Source organism: Manacus vitellinus, unplaced genomic scaffold (assembly GCF_001715985.3).
Source record: "Manacus vitellinus isolate BGI_N305 unplaced genomic scaffold, ASM171598v3 scaffold_7_pilon, whole genome shotgun sequence".
Classification (NCBI taxonomy): Eukaryota; Metazoa; Chordata; class Aves; order Passeriformes; family Pipridae; genus Manacus; species Manacus vitellinus.
The window spans coordinates 1,503,238-1,523,607 of NW_021940813.1; the positions used below are offsets into that span (position 1 = coordinate 1,503,238).

Below are 20,370 nucleotides of genomic sequence, written 5' to 3' on the forward strand. Positions count from 1 at the left end.
AGTGCAAGCGCTGCTGTAGGAGCTACAAGTTGTATAACATGGCATAATTTGGAGATCCCAGACAGAGCTCCCTTGCCACATCATAGTTCCTACCTGTTAAATGTCTTCCTTTGCTGATGGCAGAAGAGTATAGGCACATAGAAATAAGAAAAAAAAAGAACTAAAATTAAAAAAAAAAACAACACCCCTAACCTCCTCCCTAGGGAAAAAAAACCCCAACCCTCCAAACCAAAAACCCCTTTGAATTAAATAGACACTTTTTCAATTCTTACAACTCTTCTAGCTGTTGAATGAGGTTTAGGTAGATTTACTGTATTGCATTATGGTGCCACACTGCTGTTGTCAGAAATCTGACTTTTTCTCATGATGGCAACCACTAGTACTGTGAAACTGTTGTGTACTTCAGAATCTGTCTATTTTGGGAAGCATTTTGCTGTAAAACCTTCAAGATACTCACTTGAGACTATGGGAGATCCTCACATTTGGCTCAGTGTGTCGTACCCTGAAAGATAAGGGCCAGCACTCTTTTGGGGGAGGCTCCTGGGAGTTGGTTCTGGAGAGTTCAAAGGAACAACTGAGGAAAAGGAAACATGAAAACTAGACCATCTTTAGTTACAGAAAACCTGGCTCGCTTTCTCTTGGAGCTGGAAGTGGTAAATCAAATCTTCCAGGAACCTGGAGTCAATTAAAAATGTGAATGAGGAGCTACCATCTGAATCTGTTGGTAATCACTGACTCACTGGCTTCTTTTCTCCCTTATTCTGACTTTCCAACCAAAAAAGCGTGCACAGAGTGTTCTTTTAATTGGCAGGAGAATGTATGTACTTGCCTAGAACAAATACAGTTCTGCCTTCAGACACCTTGCAGAAAGAAATGTGTAAAATTACTCTTCTATACTGAAGTGTTTTTGAAGAAAAATGTTTTTTATACCTCTTATGGGGAAAAAAAAGTACTGAGTCGAAAATAATGTGTATAGTCTATAAACAAAGAAAGGACTTGACCTTCTGCAAACATCTCTGGCTACTCTTGATGTTAGTAGGAATCTCCAGACCCACCTGTGCGTAGGTTTGGGCTTGGATTCCTTGTCACCCATAGAAAATCCTTCTTCACTTTCTTCTTTTTGAGTGTTTCAGAATGCTTTGGAGGTAGGGAAAACTACTGGTGGAGAGCTATTGAAAGTTCATTATAAAGCCTCCATATACAAGCAGATTATGTAGAATGTAAAGCATTATTTTGGAAATAAAAGTATGCTCCAGATATATATTTGTTGTAATTTGATAGCTTAAACCTTGTTCAAAACTAGTTTCATACAGGACACAGGCATAATGGTTGGCTTAAGAAATTGCTCCAGTTTGTCTGAGAAACCTGATTTAGAATGATTTCAATTATAATTGTCTGAAATAGAATCTTATATGCAATTTGTACAGTATTTCTTTTTACCTCTGTGTAAGCATTTAAGAATGTATTCCTAAATGTTCAGATAACCAATGTGCAAATGATTTGATGTATCCATAGAAAGTGAAAAACAAAGATGAAGAAATATGAACCTTTAGGAAGTAGTAAAAGTGTTGTGAAGTGAGTTACATATTCTTCCATATAAGTCCTCTTGCTCTTTGAGAATTTAGATGCATTTTTTAACAGGACCTTTATCATCATCGTGTGCAACTCTAGCATAATAATTAATTTTACTTTACCCTTCGTTTAATTCTCAAATCTGTATTTGAGATTTTTGGAAGTATTGGAAGTATTTTACAGCTTCCATAGTTGTTTATATTTGCACACAGTGAGTTTATTCAAAATATTCAAGCCTAATTTCTTTTTGTTCAATAAATGAGTTGTTCATTCATTGATACAGAACTATTACTGTGCTAACTGCCTTATTTCTTCTAAAATTTTATATGCAGCTTCAGTTGCAATTAAACCAAGATCTAGGCATCTTGCATCAAGATGATGGCTCATCAAAAAATAAAAGAGGAGTTCTTCCCAAGCACGCTACAAATGTGATGAGATCTTGGCTTTTTCAGCACATAGGGGTAAGGACTGAGCATGGTCAAGAGTCAGTTTTTTATGTAACTCTTTTATGTGGTCTCTTACAACTTTGCTTCATAAGGAAGGTGAATTTATTCTCTTGTCCTTTATGTAATCTCAGTTCAGTTTTCCCTGAAGTCGTTTGGAGTAGTTCCACAGTCTAATGTCAGTTGATTTTATTATTATTATTTTAATAAGTGTGTTACATTTGTACTTCATGGTCTCAATAAACATTGTTAAAGGGAAGCTTTCTTCGTTTCACTGTGCTGAGTACTTAACACTCTCTACACCCTGGTTCATGGCACAAGGAAAAATAATTCCATCTGTGTTTTGTGGTGGTTTGGGGGGTATTTTTGATAGAGGAAAATTTCAAATTTTCTGGCTTTATCTCCTTTCCAACAACCCTGATGTGTACCAAGTGTGTTACTATCTACTTGTGCTTTCAGCTTACCCTGAAAGGATAAATGGGTCTCAAGTTATATTTCAGCGTTTAGTTGATGGATATTTTGTGTTTTACAACCATTTCACAACAGAAAACTGACACGGGGAAGCTGCGTGTGCGCCTCTTGTGTTACATGCACTGACTTCATCTGTTTAGTTCAGAGCAGCTTTATTTAACTAGAAAGTGCTTGTCAGTGCTCTCATATGACATTGCCTTTAGACAGCATAACTAATCAGATGTTATCACATGCTGTGTTGCCCTGGGATCATGCTGTTTAATAAAGACTGTCGGCCATGAGAAGCTTTTTCTTCTGAATTACACATCAGTAGTTTAATGGTGTCATAGACACTTTCAAGGATAAAATCAGTTTTGTGTAGTAAAGCACTCCTTGTTAAATTATTTATGTCTGTAAAAGTTTGTGAGGTTTCTAAAGTTCGTGTTTTAATGAGTCAGATGGTCTTAATCCAGCAGCTTTAATCTGCTGTAATAAAAGAAATTCTCATTTTTGATGAGGAGCAACTTTAATCAGTTGTAATAAAGGAGTCCTTATTTTTGATGAGGAGATGAAACAAGCTTATGCCTTTTTTTTTGTTTGCTTTTTTGGCCTCTTTAGCATCCATATCCAACAGAGGATGAGAAGAAGCAGATTGCAGCACAAACAAATCTGACACTACTCCAGGTTAACAACTGGTAAGAGCAAAACCCTTATTTAATATCTGTCATCGTCTCCACGTGCTTACAACATAGAAATAGTTAAGAGTGTAAGTTGGATATCTGGAATTGAACTTGCTGTTCTACACGTGCTACAAAATATGTATAGAAATACAGGAGTTGTGCACTGATACACAAGAATGTCATTTTTTTAAGGTATAATAACACTCCTGCCATTTAAATTATATAAGGACTCCAGAAAACATTGCAACATTAAGGAATTATGTTCTATTGCTGAGAGAGATGGAAGTACTCTCATTTCTCTTCTGCAAGTAAACAAATGGAAGATTAAAGGTGTTCGGTGACCTGAAGCTCTGTAAAGGTTGCAAACATTTAAGAAGTTACTGTCAACAGAGATTGATTCTGCCCTTGTATCAAAGGGTTCTCTTCTGAGCAGTGATGCCTGGAGAGTGGCAGTGCCTCAGCTACACTAGGACATGGTTCAGCATGTTGTAGCATGTTTTATCTTCACTGGAGGTGTAAGATAAGACACCTGCCCCCGCAGAAGAGAGGAGGGAAGGTGCCAACACGCACCTATTCTGCTTGTTGGTTCAGTTCCTAAAATTACTGCAGCAAAGTCCAGCAGGGATCTTCCTCAGATTTCAAAGAGGACACTGGCTGCATGGCTGCAGAGGGGTCCAGTGGGGAAATACTTAAGATAGTGACAGAACACAGGTTCCAAAAGTGGAACAGTGTAACTCTGCCTGTGGGACATGTAGTCACGGAGCTCTGTGGCCTGGGATCCGACTGCTGTCTTTGAAGAGCATTTTATTACACCACATGGACCTGCCAGCTGCAACCAACCTCCTTCCATTGCAGGCAAAGGTGTGTCCCGGCTGTGTTTTGTCAGATTTAGGGATGATATCCTCAGTCCCAGCTCCTTGGCACAGCTCCTGCATTGAAGTTGATTCAGTTAATTGCTGGTAGCTAATGAGATGTGGTTTAAGCATTTTCTTGTTCACTAGTGGGAAGGGCAGCAATTAACATGCTAAAATAAACAAGTGAAAACCAGGGAACTAAAAGGAATTGGGAAAGATGTGAAAAATGTGTTTGCTGTTGTCTCTTGGATCAGGAACCAGCCCTTGGAAAGCCAGGGAGCCTATAAAATAAGTAATGTGGAAGCTCAAGGAAGTAAATGAAACCAGACCAAACAAACTAGGTTAGGCAGGGGCTAGATTTTAGGTGGACCCTAATGAGAAGAGTGTCAGCTTTCTGAGCTGTGCTGTCAGCAAGTTTTCTGGTGCTTAGTTTTTAATAAGATCCTGAAGTGTACATCTGTTGTGCTGTCTGGAGGATTTTTCCTTCTGAGGTGGGGGGAAAAAAATGCTGCAAGCTGCAGAATAATAGAAGCACTGTCTTAGCTGGTTTGCCAAAATCAAAGGATGTGGGTATTCTGAAAGCAGAAAAAAAGCTTTCAAAAAAAAAAAACAAAGTGAAGCCCAGCTGACAGGGAGAAGATTTTATATTCCTGATTTTTTTTCCTTTCCACTGCATGCTTTGTGAATGTGGGAGAGAACTTGCAGCAAACCGGTCACAAGTTCTCCTTGCCCTGGGTTGTGTTCAGGTTTATCAACGCTAGAAGGCGAATTCTGCAGCCGATGCTGGACTCCAGTTGTTCCGAAACCCCCAAAACGAAGAAGAAAACAGCTCAGAACCGGCCGGTGCAGAGGTTCTGGCCTGACTCCATTGCCTCAGGAGTTGCTCAGCAGCAATCCAACGAGCTCACCATGTCCGACGGTAAGGAGAGACCACGGGTAGTTAATTCCTTCGTAACAGGGAAATGAAGGGATTGATGCCTTTGGGGGGAAGGGGGAACTTCTTCATGTTTCAGTGTAAATGTGGTTTTAATCCGGGAAAACATAACAGAAATGTGTCAGTTTTTTTCTCTTTAATTGCCTGTGTTTTTAGAGGAGCATTTTATTGGATTTTGCGTCGAGAGACTGTTGCTTTTGTTTCAGGAGTTGTGAAAGGGCAGAACAAAAGCGAGATGTGCAGCTCTGATGTAGAACTAAGTTCTCTCAGTGCGTGTGTGCACGTCAGGAGTGTTCTCTTTGATGAGCACTGTGGGGCTGCAGCTTCAGTTTCGCTGCTGAGCATCTGCAATTCTACATCTGCCTCACGTGTTTCAAGGTGAACAGTGAGAGGCAGAGAGGCTTTGACTGAAGTAACTTCCTCAGCATCAGATCAAACAAGAAGACCTAATTTAAGAAAGATAAATATCTGCTTTAATCTCAGGATCATCCTTTCTATCCTGATGCCTGATGATTTGTTCCTTTCCAGTTTGTAGCAGACTTTTCCCTCAGCCTGTGCTGGACCTGACAGCAGCTTTATCCATTTAAAAATCCCCTTGAATCTCTATGAACACTCCCATTTTTCTGCAATGAATTAAACTGGAATACTTTGCAGAAATGGTCTTGTGATGACTTGATTGGAGAATTGCTGTAGTGGGTGTCTATAACACAGCTAAGTTTAAGATTCCTGACCAACCTAATCCTGGCATTTCCTGATACTTGAGTGTTTGACAACCTATATGGCTTTTATTTTAATCTAGTTTCTTAGGTTTTCTTCCTGGTGATTGGGGAAAAAACCCTGTTATAAATAATAAACACATATTACTTAAAATTGGAAAGCAAGAAAGATGCTAAATTACTGTGATTGTGCTTCTACAGGTGCTGTTGTCACCATTACAGCTCCAGTCAACATGAATGTAGACAGTCTCCAGTCTTTGTCATCTGATGGTGCTACTTTGGCTGTCCAGCAAGTCATGATGGCAGGGCAGAGCGAGGATGAGTCTGTAGACAGCGGGGAGGACGATGGAGGAGACCTCTCAACAACAAACATCAGCGGGCTGGTCTTGGATAACAGCGATTCTCTGCAGTAGGAAGCAAGGAAGTGTGACAAAACACTTAGGAAAAAAAAAAAAAAAGAATGGACTGACTGACTGACTTTTTATAGTTTGCACAGCAAACATTTTACACGAGTTTTATTTCTAATATGTTTTATATGTAGATATAGAAGGGTGCACTTTTTTGTATTTCATAGTAAGCTTAAAGAGTGTTTTTGCAGGTGCAGCAACTTCTTTCAAATGTGTTTTTTTTTTTTGTTTCTTTTTCCTTTTTCTTATTTCAGAAAATTATATCTAGTAATATAATAAGAACCACGTAAGCACCCCTTTGTCCTATGAATTGGACGTGCTGCAGTTTCTAATGAATTATGCAGTTTCAATTAGTGCTGTTATTTAACACAGCTTTGGATGGGCAGGTGATGTAAATTTAAAGCATGTGACACTAGTGTGTGAAACTTAATTATTAAGTTAGATGCATATATTTGAAAGATGCTTCTGCACCTTAAAAACTGCTAGTCTGAGGTGGACAGCAACACACATAAAAAGGAACTGTTGATGTGTGATTCAGTAGCGAATGTATGGCAATTTAAATAAGTTTAGTTTCTCTCATAGTCCGTGAGCCTGTTTATCATTTGCTATGAAAACTCCTATTTTTACCTTGCTGGGGTTATTGGATAAAAAAAAAAATATTTTTATAAATTCATTAGAAATTGGGATGACGACTGTATTAAGCAGGAGGAGAAAAAAAAAAAAATTTCCAGAGGGGAAAAATAAATGTTTAGTATTCCTATTTGGAAGGTCTGAAAACTGACCCAATTTAATAAACAAGCCTACAGTAGCATTCTATGATTCTCAGCTATCCCACAGTGATATACTATATTTGATAGTAGCATAAGAAGGGCCCACTCTTTGATGGGATTTTGATATTGTCAAACATTGATTTATATTATGTGTAAACTAATATTCAAATTACATAACTCTGTATCTAGACTTGTATCTGAAAATATTTGCTAAATGACTATTCAGGTGAGTAAATTCAAATACCCACAACTTTTCCAGTTACTAGATGAATTTAACAGTTTATAGTTTGTACAACTGAATCTGAAAAAAATGAAAAGTTACCTACTATACAGTCATGAATTCTGCTATTTTATTGCATTTGAAATATTTTCCCCTAATACAAAAAGAAATATAACTTATGGATTTATATAAAAATTTCTTCAAATCTGAAGTTTACTACCAGAATATACAGGCTTTATTAGAGTAGAAAATCCTTGTGTGTCATTTAAAAACGAAGAGCTGTTGTGAAAACAGCTGGTTTTTTGGTTTTGGTTTTTTTTTTTTTGTGGTAACAGTTCATTTATTTTCCCAAAGTTTGAAGTCTGTGTCTGTCTATCCACGAACTTTTGGAACTTTTGTATTTCCCTTTGTCAAGTACAAATAACAGATTCTGGGAGCCTCGTGGTATGATCAACATCCTCTTTTTAATCTCTGCCTATTTGTCACAGTAAGGGGTTGGATCAGAACTTCCTTCTGGTTTAGGCCAAATCTAGTCGTGTTTCTGATACAACAGGGGAAAAAAAGATGTTAGATTTTAGACACTGTATTTGAACAAAGCCCTTGGACAGATGCAAGTATTTAATTGAATACTTAATTTGTGCTTCACAGGACACTCAGGCATGTGGGTCCCGTTGATTTCAGTAGGATTGGCACATGTGCTTAAATGGTTGGAAGGTGGTCATTGCAGATTCCAAAGGAGGTGTGAGTTGGTGTGAAGAAAAACTTGTGGAAGAAATGTCAGTAGCACTGCCATATGCACATGGAAAATAATACTAGTTTTCAGTGACTAGTATCTATTTAAAAAAAAAATTGGTGTTGGTTTTACTCAACACAAGTGATGTTTCTGCTGTGGCACTCACTTATTCCTGGCTGAGCATCTTCCTTAGTTCAAATGCTGTAATGATCTGCTCCACTGGAGTGGTAATTCCTAAAGAAATTGTTTTCTTCTGGCTTCTCTGCTTTGCCACTGATGTGGGGTGTTTGTTAAACAGCACAGTAAATGAATAATGAAAGGTTTAATTAGGAAGATGTTGACATAGCATAACTATCTCAAAAAGGCTGTTGTCAAATCCAGTTTGACCCCAAAATATTTTAAAGGACAGAAACCACGTATGAATCCTGCTCCTTTGGAAACATTCAACCTACTGCCCCTACAAAAGATAACTGAGATTACTGGAACAGAAAGACAGATTCTGTGGGTTTAATTGTTTGTGATTTAACTCCAAAAGTGCTTCATCACCCCCACAGTTTCCATCATACAACAGGTCATGTTGGTTGGTTGGTTTGGAGTTTTTATTCAGCCACCCTTGTTTATGTTTAATAGACCTTTAATCCTTGTACTTGTAGCATGTAGGCAGAGGAATCTGCCTTTTAGTGAGTACAGGCCCGTGGACAAACACCTGCTTTTCCAAATCAGGCTGTGCTGGAGCACCAGGCTGTTTTTCACCATATCCTTTCCTTCCCTGACCAGCTGTTGCTGCCTCAGGCTTTCCCCATCCTGCTTCCAGGTGGGCTTGGAAGCAGCTCATCCAGCTGATCCTGGGGGTAGCAAACAGCCAGCAGTGAAGGGAAGGGTAAACCAAAGTGGGCAAAACTTCCATCCTTTGGAGATAGCATGGCAATGGGCATTTGCCCACACCTCAAAACTGTGAGGACTGAGATCCTAAAAAGAGAGAAGGCATTAAAGCAATTTAATATCTATACAACCAACTGGAAGAGGCTTCAGGAATATGTTGTTATGTGCCACTTGGAACTCAATTGGAAACAACCAAGCCTCAGGGTTTGCAAACTTCTGAAAGTGTGTTTTTCAGAAAGAAGCCATTATCTAGTCAGCTTTTTTTTTTTTCCTTTTTTTTATTCCCTCCACCCTCCATGCAGCAGAAGTTTTATTCTTCTGAAAAATTTGCAACCTTGTCTTCAGCTACTTTATCAGTACCCAGAGACTGAACTGTACAGAGTTTACTGTGAAAGGGGAATATGGAATAGTTTCACTGTAAGATTAGGAACATGAAAACATAGGAATGTGAATTCCTAAAACTGGAAAGGCTTTACCAGTATAATCAAAGGTATTGCTTAACATATGAAACTCAAACCTTTTCTTTTAATTCAGTGAGAATTCTGTAGTGGGTGTGAACTGCACAGGAGTGCTTGTTCTTCTCTTGGTTTTAAAAAAGAAAAAGTAGTGTCCTTCATTTTTCCTGTATAAGAAAACTTTGCTTTCAGCAAAGTTTCACCATTCAGGAAAGGTACATGTTTACATTAGTTAAAAAGTCTTTATAGGGGACATAAATTTAAACCCATATGTAATTGCCCCCCTGCCCCCAAGTAAAGTCATATTCAAATGCAATAGAACTAATTTTTTAAAACATCAGTGTGACTCTTCTGCAGTTATGATTATTGAAACTTATAATTTTTATTTTTCTAACCCCAAACAGGGTTCTCAGTCCAGTTTTTTCAAGATTCCTGTAACAGGCAAGGCAATTTCCTGTCGCTTTTTAACTTTGGAAGCATTGCAGTTTAGTAAACCAATTCCAAAACGATCAGGATATATTTCTAAATGACTGTTACGAAGAAATAATCATGTTAGAAAATATTTAGAATCATCTCTGGCTCTGCAGTGGGTTTTTTCTACGTCTGGATATTGTGTCAAAGTGGAGTCCTGCTGACCTCAGGGAAACTCCATAAGGCTCCATATCAGGCTGCATTTATCTGCCAGGGAATTGGTTCTTTGTTCTGGTACCTGATCTCTGTTAGGAACTTTTTGGAGAGCCCTCCAGCTTTATTTTGCCTGCATACCTGGGTGTTCTTCCAGTGGCAACCAGGGTATGGATGAAGGGCTTGGAAGGGCAGGAACTCATGTTGGCCTGGTGTGCACCACGTAATTGTTTTGGTATTCAAAATGCAGCCAAGAAGCCAGACCCACAGTGAGGAACTGGAGTTCCCAGTTCCTGTGCTTCCAGAGTAGGTTCAGGTTTATGGATATTCTAGTGGAATGAAGCCACAAGGACTTAATGCATGAATAACATGTGGATTTGGTTCTGGAAGAATTAGAGGTTCATCTTCCTGACTTTATGAACTTGACAGCCCACAGGATGAAACAAAGCCTTTCCAAGGGATGATATTTGCACTTAAACAAACAAAAATCCAGAACACCCTGGTATTTTGAAAAATTGGAACACATGCATTTAATTGTAATTAAAGATGTTTTAACATTTATTTTCTGAAGCAGAGTCATCTTGGGAGGAAAAAAAAATTAATAAGTATTGGTCTATGCAAGACACAAATGTCAAAACTGTGTAAATTACCCATTTTTAGGTGCTGTATTATTGTTGTCTTTCTGACTTCTGTTACTTTGATTAGTCTTTTCATCAACCTTTCAGCCTTACATTCAGCTTAGAGTTGAATAGGCAAAGTGTAGTTTTGAAATCCTGTTGGAAATGTAACTACCCTTCATTCCCTCATGGAAATCTCGCATGTTAAACAGTTAAGTGAAATGTTTTTGGTTTCCTAATAATAAATTCAGACTCTTCACCACCTCCTGAAAACAGCATATCCATGAACATGCACGTTTAATTGTGGTGTGCAAACGATCAAATCATCAGCCTTGTGCTGGGGGCACTTTGCTCTTCCCTCTTCAGTGCAGCTGAAGCAGCAGCAGGTTCATTTTGCCGAGCTCGATGTGGATTCCTTTCCCCCCACCCCCTGCCTTTGGCATGCTAAACACCTTCAAATGGGTTTGGGGTTGTTTAATTTTCAAGGCCTGAAGTAACCTGATCGTCCAGTGTGTAAAGCACAGTGAGATTGCCACTAAGGTGCTTTTAAGTGATTGCCCAAATCAGGTTATCTGTTCCTTCTTGTCACCTGGAAATATCAAATATGCTCCTTTTCTGTGACTTAGTTCTTTAGGACCTGCTGAGTGATCACAGCTGGTTTTGCCAGAGAAAAGCAAGGTGTGAGAAGGCAGTGAAATGCTTTTCCAACCTTGTGGGCTCCTGTAAAGAGACACAGTTCAAGTTAATAGAATCCAGTGTTTTCAGGTCGTGACAGAAGTGGCCCATAAATCTCTCTGTGGGTTGGCAGCACTGGGTCTGCACCATCGACAATCTTTAAAATGTGAACCCTGTAACTTTTCTGTCCTTGGTTGTTAAGGGATTTTTGAAGCAGCTGACCTATCAAGGGATAAAATTAAAAATGAGAATATGCCTCTTGGATGATTTATTTTTACACTGCTGTTCTCTGTGAACAGAAAAAGCACATTTTTAAAGCAAACCATTTACATGACTTTAACAGTGTTGTTTGGCTGAAAGACAAATATGTTTTCAAGAAACCTTGAGCGTAGTTTTAAACTGTTTAACCAGTTCCTGGCCAGGGAAAGTCATTGGCCTCTGTATTTGTTTGGGGTTTCTTGTTTATGCAAATGAAGAAAAATGTTTACTAGTTCTTACCAGTATGGGGATTTTTATTATGCTTTTGTAATGCAGGAGCAGCTTCGATGAAAGAAAGCATTAGCAGGTAAATAGTCCATAATGTGTGTGACTTTGGGTGGGGTTTTTTTCCTTTGTTGTTGTTTCAAAATTATTAATTAAAATGGCATGGACATCAAACTTCCAGTAGTGGTTCCAAGCATAAATGGTAGTGACTTATTTGAAGAGAGTTCCTCTCTGCCAGTCCCGTGTGTTAACTCGTTCAGACAGACTGTAGTGCATTTCTGAAATTGCCATGCTCTGCTAAATCAGAAATCTTCAGGAAAGGAGCAGCCTCTTTATTACAAGGCAGCGATTCTTCTCCAGCAAGAATCTCAGACTCATTTCATCCGGTGTGTGAATCTTGCTCAGCAAAGATGAAGTCAAACGTGGGTGATCTGAAGAGAAGATTTCCTCTGGCTAGCATGGGAGCATTATTGATTCCTACTCCCTCTTCCCTGGCATCTGGCATGGTGAGATCCACGTGTGCCCCCCGAAGGGAACAGCCCAGAGCCCGGCACACCTGGAGAAGGGGCTGTGTGTGACTGCACTGGCCACAGCTGGTACAGCCTCCAGGTGCCCTGCCTTGCTTAGCAATCTGTTTGACAGGTTTCCCTTTACCCTGAGGAATGTGCAGTTCTAAGCATAATTGACCATTTTCTTACAAAAAAAAAAAAAAAGATCTTTTTGTAGATGTTTTCTTACTCCAGAACATATTTCCCCAAGGATTTTGGATCATTTTTGTTTTTAAAGGGTTAATCTGTGGATAGCTGAGTAGTGCGTGTTCTAGACACAGGAATATTTGATCATTTTTTTTGACCTCAGAAGTGTGTCTGAGAGTAGTGCCAGTAACTCCTGGTGATATCATTGGAAATAATTTTAACTCCACTGTTGCCAGGGAGCAATTTTTTTCCTTATTCTGAAATGAATAAACAACCAACCAAAAAAACCCCAAAACAAAACAAAACAAAAGAACCCCACACCTGCAAAGGACAAGTGGGAATGGCTTCAAACTGAAAGAGAGGAAGTTTAGATTAGATATTATGAGGAAATTTTTTACTGTGAGGGTGGTGAGGTCCTGGAACACGTTGCCAAGAGAAGCTGTGGCTGCCCCATCCCTGGAATTGTTCAAAGCCTGGTTGGATGGGGCTTGGAGCAACCTGGGCTAGTGGACGGTGTTGGAAAGGATGATCTTTAAACTCCCTTCCAACCCAAACCATTCTGTGATTCTGTGTTTATATCACCTAAATTATGCCCCATATGGTGTGTTTTTAATCAGCTTCAAATTCCCCTGAAAGATGAATCCCCTCTTCAATAAGCCATTAAAGGAATCAGAAGCCTTAGCTCTAAGGAACTGGTGAGCTGGTTTGCTGTTTCTAAATAAGCCTCTTTGTAAAAACCAGAGCAATATCCTCAAGTCTAAAACAAGGGAAAATAAACTCCATATGCAGTGTAAAATGAGGATTCTGCAAAAAAAGCAACAATAAGGCTGGGACACATATTAGGTACTGTGTTATTTGTTTAAAATCCATATGTAGATCCATGCAAGTTCAGAGTGTGTGAGGTATGTGGGTTTAAGTCTGGGGTGTATTTAAAACAGAAAATGACAAGTTACCATGTAGATACCCTCCTAAAACCTGAAAGCAATGTGACCTTTGTAAGTCAGGTTTGGTTTGTCTTCCTGATGCAACTAAGGTGTGATCCAGGGCTTATGAAGTAATCAGGGAAAATCTGTGGATATTTACCTTCTCTGTTGGTCCTTGGACTTTGGTGTCACTACTAGCACAAGTCAGGAGCTGAGGCTCTTGGACCTGCTCCTGACCATCATTCCTGGCACACCTTTTGTTAAGTTGATCTCGGAATCCTAACTATAAGCTGATGCATATACTAAATGTGAATGTGGTAATAAAAATTAATTTAGATAATTCTTTGTTAAGATCCAAGAATTCTTTAACTTAGATTTTTTTTTTTTTTTTAAAGTCACGAAAAAGCACACAGATAATACCTAAGGAACCAGTGATTGACTTGCATGTCACTTTTGCTCTGTATGAGTGTGTCCTCTTTCCCCTGCAGCCTTTCACTGTGAGCTGCAAACTGTGGACACGTTCCTGAATTTCTTAACATTCGTCAAAATTATGTTGCCTCACATTTCTGAGCAGCTCAGTTTATAACCCTGTTTGGTCTTTTTTAAGATTTAGACCACTTGCTTTCAGCAGGGGCTGGCACACAGGAAAGACAAGGAGACTTATTTATATGTGCAATTACAAGTAATTACAAATTCAATTACTGTGCAGCTACTGATTTCTCTAAGATACATAGGAGTATATATGGTTCCATGGGCAAGATCCATATTAAGGCCAGGAAGGAGAGAGAATATTTCTTTTGCTGGTGTCTCACTGTATTTTTATATTGGAACAAGAGGGTTATTTTTTCTTTTTAATACACAAAGGGTTGGGGGTTTTTTGCAGAGCTGATTCTGATTAAGTTTCTTAACTCAGTGCTGTAGCTGGACCGAGACCTGAAAGCTCTTGAAAATTTCAAGAAGCATCATCAAATGAAACTCAGAATTGCAAAATTCCAGAGATTTTGAGGAACTGAGTTGGCATTTTAGGTAATACCTGTGCTACCTTCTTAGCTTTTCAGAGGCTGGGGGAGAACAATGTTCCTTGTGTGTACACACTGGGACACTTCCAGCAACTTCAGAAATAATAATTTTCCTCTAAGATCCCCCATTCTGCTTTCAAACAACTGGGTTTGTATTCCTGTCCTTTTTCCTTTATTTTTTTTTTCCTCCCACCTTCATTTCTTTGGAAGCTGGCAACAACTAATCCTTGATTACATACCCTGGACATTTTCTATGTCTCCTGGGCTTCTGAACTGTGAATAGCCATGAATAATGACTCTGCAGGTCGTTCCAGGATTCAAAGCCAGGTGCTGGAAAAAAGCCCAACAGCCTTCCAGGAATGAGTTTTGGATGGTGCTATGGATGCAGTATCAGAATGATAACTAGAAAAAGAGATGTCCTTAGTGCAGATACACAACTGAGATGCACATTGAAGCTAAATCATGGAGTAGAATCACAGAATCATTAAGGTTGGAAAAGATTTCCAAGATAAAGTCCAGCCTTTGACCGAACTCCACCTTGTCAACTAAACCATGGCCTGAGTACCATGTCCAGTCATTTCTTGAACACCTCCAGGGATGGAGACACCACCACCTCCCTGAGCAGCCCCTTCCAATGCTTGACAACCCTTTCCATGAAGAAATTCTTCCTGATGTCCAACCCGAACCTCCCCTGCTGCACCCTTTCCACTTGTCCTGTAGAAATCACTTTGACCCTAAAACAATATGTATGCTATTTTCCCACATGAATGTGTCACTTTTTTCATGTCCAGGTTTTTTTGTAATGTTTTTGTTTGTTCCAGTAAAAGGTTTTAGTCATAGAAATGGGTAATTTAGTACTCTGCACCACAAAATATGCACGTCTTAGGGAAACGTGCATAACCCCTCTCTATTAAATCATGCAAATCCTCAATTTAAAGAAATAAACTGATCAGAAAAACACAATTCAGTTTTAAATTTCAGAAGCAAAAATGTACACTGCATCAAATGTGCATATATTGAGTTTGCCCTGAAACTCCTGACTATTAAATCCCCCTTCTTTTGCAGCCCCTCGCTTGCTGTCCTGCAGTTTTGACTAAGATAACCCAAGTGTCATCTCTGCTGTTCCCAGGGGACATCTGTTTTAAATGCCAAATCTACTCTTGGTCTCCCCTGCCCACCCACACGGAGGAAGGAAAGGCTGTGAGTTGTAACAGAGAGAGAACAGCTGACAGTCAGCACTCAATACCCTGCAACAGTGTTTTCAGTTCCTTCAGAAATACCTCCCCTGATTTTTCACCATGCCAAAGGGGGTCTGGGAAGAAGTCCCATTTTCTAAAAATCTACTTCAGCTCAGTGTCCTGGTGCGGGTCAGCTTTTACTTTATAATATTTTTCTGTGTGTGTTAAAACCCAATCACACACCTGTGTGTGCAAATTTAGTTCCCATCCTTGTGCCATTTGCTGGTTTGTACATGGCATCACTGTCGTGTCAGGACACCTGTATATGCTTAAAGTTTTCTGTAAGGAACACATTCAAAAGACAGTGTCAAACGTTGCCTCTCTCCCTGCCCTCCAGTTTTAAAGAAAAACTACTTCTAGGAAGATGCAGTTGGTCCATTACCAACAATGAGTGGGTACAGTTCAGTTAAATCAGGGGATTCTCCAGGAAACCTCTGTCTCATTGTTCTCATCCTGATCAGAAATCACAAGTGCAGAACCTGTCATGGATCAGGATTTCTGATAATTTAAGAACACAACACCTAGAAAAAATGACAGGGAGCCACCCCCCCAACACCTGGGCTTTGCAGATCCAGGCTGGGTTTGCTAAAAGCTGTTTGGTGAACCAGACAGAAGGAATTCACTCCTGGCGGGTTGTCAGGAAAGGTAGAAGGACTTGAGCAAATACTTCAGCTTCTTGGCACTGGGTGTAGTTGTGCCCAAAGGATGGGCTTTTTTCACTCATGGGTATTTAACCCTAATATTGTACAGCCTCATGAGATGGGAACTGAGAGGGCATGTTAAAAAAGGACAGATGGACAAAACATGGTTCTGTTTAAATCAATGATTCTATGATTAATGCAACGAAGAAAGGCCCTGTTGATTCCACAACTAACTAAGAATCAGTAATGATCTTTGACAAAGTTATGGGACACTGAAGAACACAAACAACCCCCCCCAAATGTGATTGCACTACATGTAAAATGAGCTCTTTTTAGGAGCTGCAAATTTCAGCTGTTGCCTCAATTTTCAGGGCTAGTTTAGGGGTGCACAGGGGTTTGCATCACAGCCAGGCGTGTGCTTCCAGGTAAGTTGTAGATGTTTCTCAGGAGCAAAGCAACATACAAAGTGACAGTGACCACGTCAATGAGTATCCACAAAACCACCCCCTTATTCGGGCCATGGGGAAAATCTGACGTGGGAAAATATAAATAACTCCAGCAACACTGTGTCCAAATTGTATACAAGCACACGGGTGATCAGTGTGGGGGAATCCAGGACAACACCCATTCAGGTAAAGCATGCTGAAAACCCAAGACATCAAACTTAAATGAATGAATTCTGACAACTGCTTGGGGTCTTTGAACAGGGTTTGGGCTTTTTTTCCTCTCTTTTGTCCCTGTGCCGTTGCTGTTAAAGGAAAAAGTAAAATAATTCTTCTTCCAATGTGATGAAATGCAGACAGAGATCCTGTGAGACTCACAGGCAGAGGCTCCAGATGGAAGGTGTCTTCAAATCAGGGGTGAGGGCAGAGCAAAGAAACTCTTCATCACCTCCAAGGGGTGGCTTAAAAAAGGGGCCTGTGGGGACTTTACCGCACAGATATTTGAAGAATAACTCTTTCATTGTTCCTGTGCTGAGCTTGGATAAAGAGTATTCTCACAAAGCCCATATTATTCAGGGGCTGTACCCATCTGTGGGTCATTCTCCCCTGCTCAAAGGTTATCAGTCACACCAGGCAGGGAAGCAGTGTGGCAGATAAGACGTGTGACAAAGGATAAACTACCCCAGCAGCCCACCAGCCTACCCAGGCAGCAGAGAGTCTCCCAAATCCCTCATGACTCCTTCCAAATAATCTCCCTGCTTGCAAAACCCATAACTGTGCTTGCAAACCCTGTGGACTCCAGCGCTCATGCCTTGCAAGCACGTACAGGATGGGAATTCCTTCAGCTCTTTGTAAATACCTGGACAGCACCTAATTAAAAACCTGTCATGGGAAGAATTTCTTGTGCTGCTGGTGGGCACGGCAGCACGGGATGTCTGGTGTCTGTCTGGAAGGTGGCAGTGAGCTTTAACCTTTCTAACTATTAAAATTTTTACACCAAATTGGGAAGAACAGAGGGGAAGGGTCATCAGGTAAAACCCCCTTTCCCATCCTTAGAGGGATAGAGCAGCTCTCCTGTGAGGAAAGGCTGAGAGAATGGGGATTGTTCAGCCTGGAGAAGACTTTGGGGTGACCTAATTGTGGCCTTCCAGTACCTGAAGGAGATGACAAGAAAGATGGAGGGGGAATTTTCATAAGGGACAGGACAAGACATAATGGGTTCAAACTGAAGGAGGGGAAATTTATGTTTGATAGATGGAAGAAATTCTTTGGATGAGGGTGTGTGAGGTTGGTGAGGCACTGGCACAGGTTGCCCAAAGAAGTTCCAGCCCCATGCCTGGAAGTGTTCACGGCCAGGCTGAATGGGGCTCTGAGCAACCTGGGCTAGTGGAAGGTGTCCCATGGCAGGGGATTGGAACTAGATGATCTTTAAGGTCCCTTCCAACCCAAACCATTCTGTGATTCTCTGGGAGCAGGGCAGGGATGTGTGTGAGGCCGGGGGCTCAGTTTGTGCTGGAGCTGGGAGCCCTCACAGCCGGCTGGAGCTGGAGCTGGAACATGGGGAGGTGTGGGCACTTTGGCTGCTCAGGGATGGGGGATTCTGACCCCCTCCCACGGCTCAGCTGCAATACAATCAGTGGAGGAGGAGCTGTGTGTTCTCTGTCACACTCCCAGTGTTATCTCACATCCAGTGTGTCCATCTGCCTGCTCTTGTAGCACCCACCTCAAAAATCCAGAGGGCAGTAACAGGGACTGTTTCCTGACCTGCTGCTTGTCACAAGTGAGGAGTTTCTCAACCCAGCAAGTGCTGCAGGAATCGCTGGGTGCCCAAAGGCAGCTCAGCTCAGGGGCTCCTGTGGTTTCCCATGTTGGGTGGGAGGTTTTGTGAGGCCGTGTCACGTCTGGGTTTGCAGTGAGTGGCTCATCCTCCCCCAGACCAGCCCTCCGGTTCTCTGTGGTTTTCTGGAATCACACGGGCAGGAGGTGAAACTGGGGAGCACTTTGGTGCTGTGGGATGGGTGGTGGCTGCAAGGCTCATACTGTCCCTGCTGGGGAGCTTTCCAGCTGCAGATCAGGCACCTGGGGGGGTACTTTTCCCATTAAAGACATCCTCATCTCCTGCTCTTTGCTTCCCCATCCCCACAGCAGCTGGTGCAGGACTAGGGAAAGGAAGTATCCCAGCTGCCCTGGCTCCACACAGAACACACGCCCTTATGTCCTGACCACACCATTTTTGTGTGCTGTCAAACTTCCCAGTGCAAAGCCCCAAACCACTGTTCCCCTCTTAATCCCAAGAGCCTTCCAGATGTGGGAAATGCCTGAGCTGGGGGGTGCCAGCCAAGAGCCATCAGTGGGGTGGCCATGCCAAGGGGGGGTCACTCAGGTGTCCTTATGCCCCAGGCCCAGCTTTAAGGTGCAGCATTTATTGGGATGTGCTGAGCTCTCATGTCTCTGGCTAAGGCTCACCAGAGCCCTGGAAAGGATCAGTCTCTGACAGCCACAATGAAGGGGACCCTTGTTTTATCCTAAAAATCAAATTCACCTGCTTCCTCCAACCTTTTCTTAATCCTCCACCTGAATCTCATCTTATCGTTGTGTTTTTTGTGGTCAAACAGCATCGGGCAGAGTAGTAGAGAAGAAAATGAAAACAAACTGGGGTACATATTTAAAGTTTCCAGGTATACCTGGGGCAAAGGTGGTTGGAGAGAGGCTTGTGTGGCCCAAGTACCACCAGCTAACACATGAGGAAAGTATATGTGTCCTTAACAGTAAAGTGTTCAAAAGTTTATTGGTAACATTGACTTTATAAGCTGTGGTTTTTAGTAATGTATCCCTGCATATGTATAGGGTGTGTGTGTGTATATCTATGTATGTCAAAGGATTCAGAAGGTGAAGTTCTGCTGTCCCAAGCCTGTCTCCAGAGGACACAGCCACCGACATGGAATTTGGGGTATTCCTGCTGAACTGGGACACAGCAGGGACTGACAGCGAGGTCAGTCCTGGGTAACACTGAGGTGGCTGTGAAGGACTGAGCCTTGACTGCCAACATCCTTACGTGGGTCTTCAAGGTTTTGCCTTGAAATGAATGGTGAAATGGTGAAAATGGAGAAATGAAAGGGATTTGCCTCCCAAGAACACATTCCTGTGCCAACCCACCTCCTCCTCCCACCCCATGACAAGATAGGAGAGAAGGTGTCAGACCATCCTCTGATTTTGATCCCACCCTTTTGAACCCCATGGAATTACAGGAAGCAAAAACCTGTCTCCTGAGAGGAAGTTTATCCAGCGAGTTTGATATAAACAGCCTATATAAACACAAACACATACAAAAGCAGAACCGTCTCGCAAATAAATAAATAGCTGCGTTTTGCTCCAGTTACATGTGAGCAGCAGTCAGTCTGAGCTCTCATGGCCCATTGCTGTGATCAGACAACAAACCTTACAACAAGCTGTGAACAAACCTTACAACCAAGCAAGCCCTACAGACATTCTGCCCTGGCGTATAAATGACAGAGAAGGTGGCATCTCTCCAGCGCTCCAGCACGGCCGTGACAACCCCCAAGTCCTCCAGGGCAGTTTGAAGCGTTCAACACCTCTCAGCGAGGACGCTGCCAGAGGAGAGGAGCTTCACTCCTTGCCCTCCCCAGCGCTGCACTGCAGCTGCCCCCCCTGGGGAGGGCAGGAGCAGGTCTGGGTGCCGCGGGTGGTGGTGGTGCCGGCGGGCACTGCCATCTCCTCCTGGTCGTAGCAGACGCAGCGTGGGCACCCGTCGGCCACGGGGCTGCCCACGGCCTGGCAGGCGTGGGGCAGGGGTGGGCACAGAGGGGTGCAGGTGATGCCTTCCCCGGGGTGGCAGGTGCACAGCTTGCGGGCGAAGTCGATGTAGAAGGAGCGGC

General features: G+C 41.8%; 1 protein-coding gene across 1 annotated transcript in view; it reads left to right on the forward strand.

Moving 5' to 3' along the window:
* Positions 1-11,698, forward strand: part of PKNOX1 (PBX/knotted 1 homeobox 1) — a 31,678-nt gene extending 19,980 nt beyond the window's left edge. Inside the window, exons 8-11 of the mRNA XM_018084123.2 lie at positions 1,905-2,033; positions 3,084-3,160; positions 4,746-4,918; positions 5,851-11,698. Of these exons, the coding sequence (XP_017939612.1) occupies positions 1,905-2,033; positions 3,084-3,160; positions 4,746-4,918; positions 5,851-6,062 (591 nt within the window). The 3' untranslated portion in view covers positions 6,063-11,698. The remainder of the gene's footprint in view (positions 1-1,904; positions 2,034-3,083; positions 3,161-4,745; positions 4,919-5,850) is intronic.
* Positions 11,699-20,370: the final 8,672 nt, after the last annotated feature.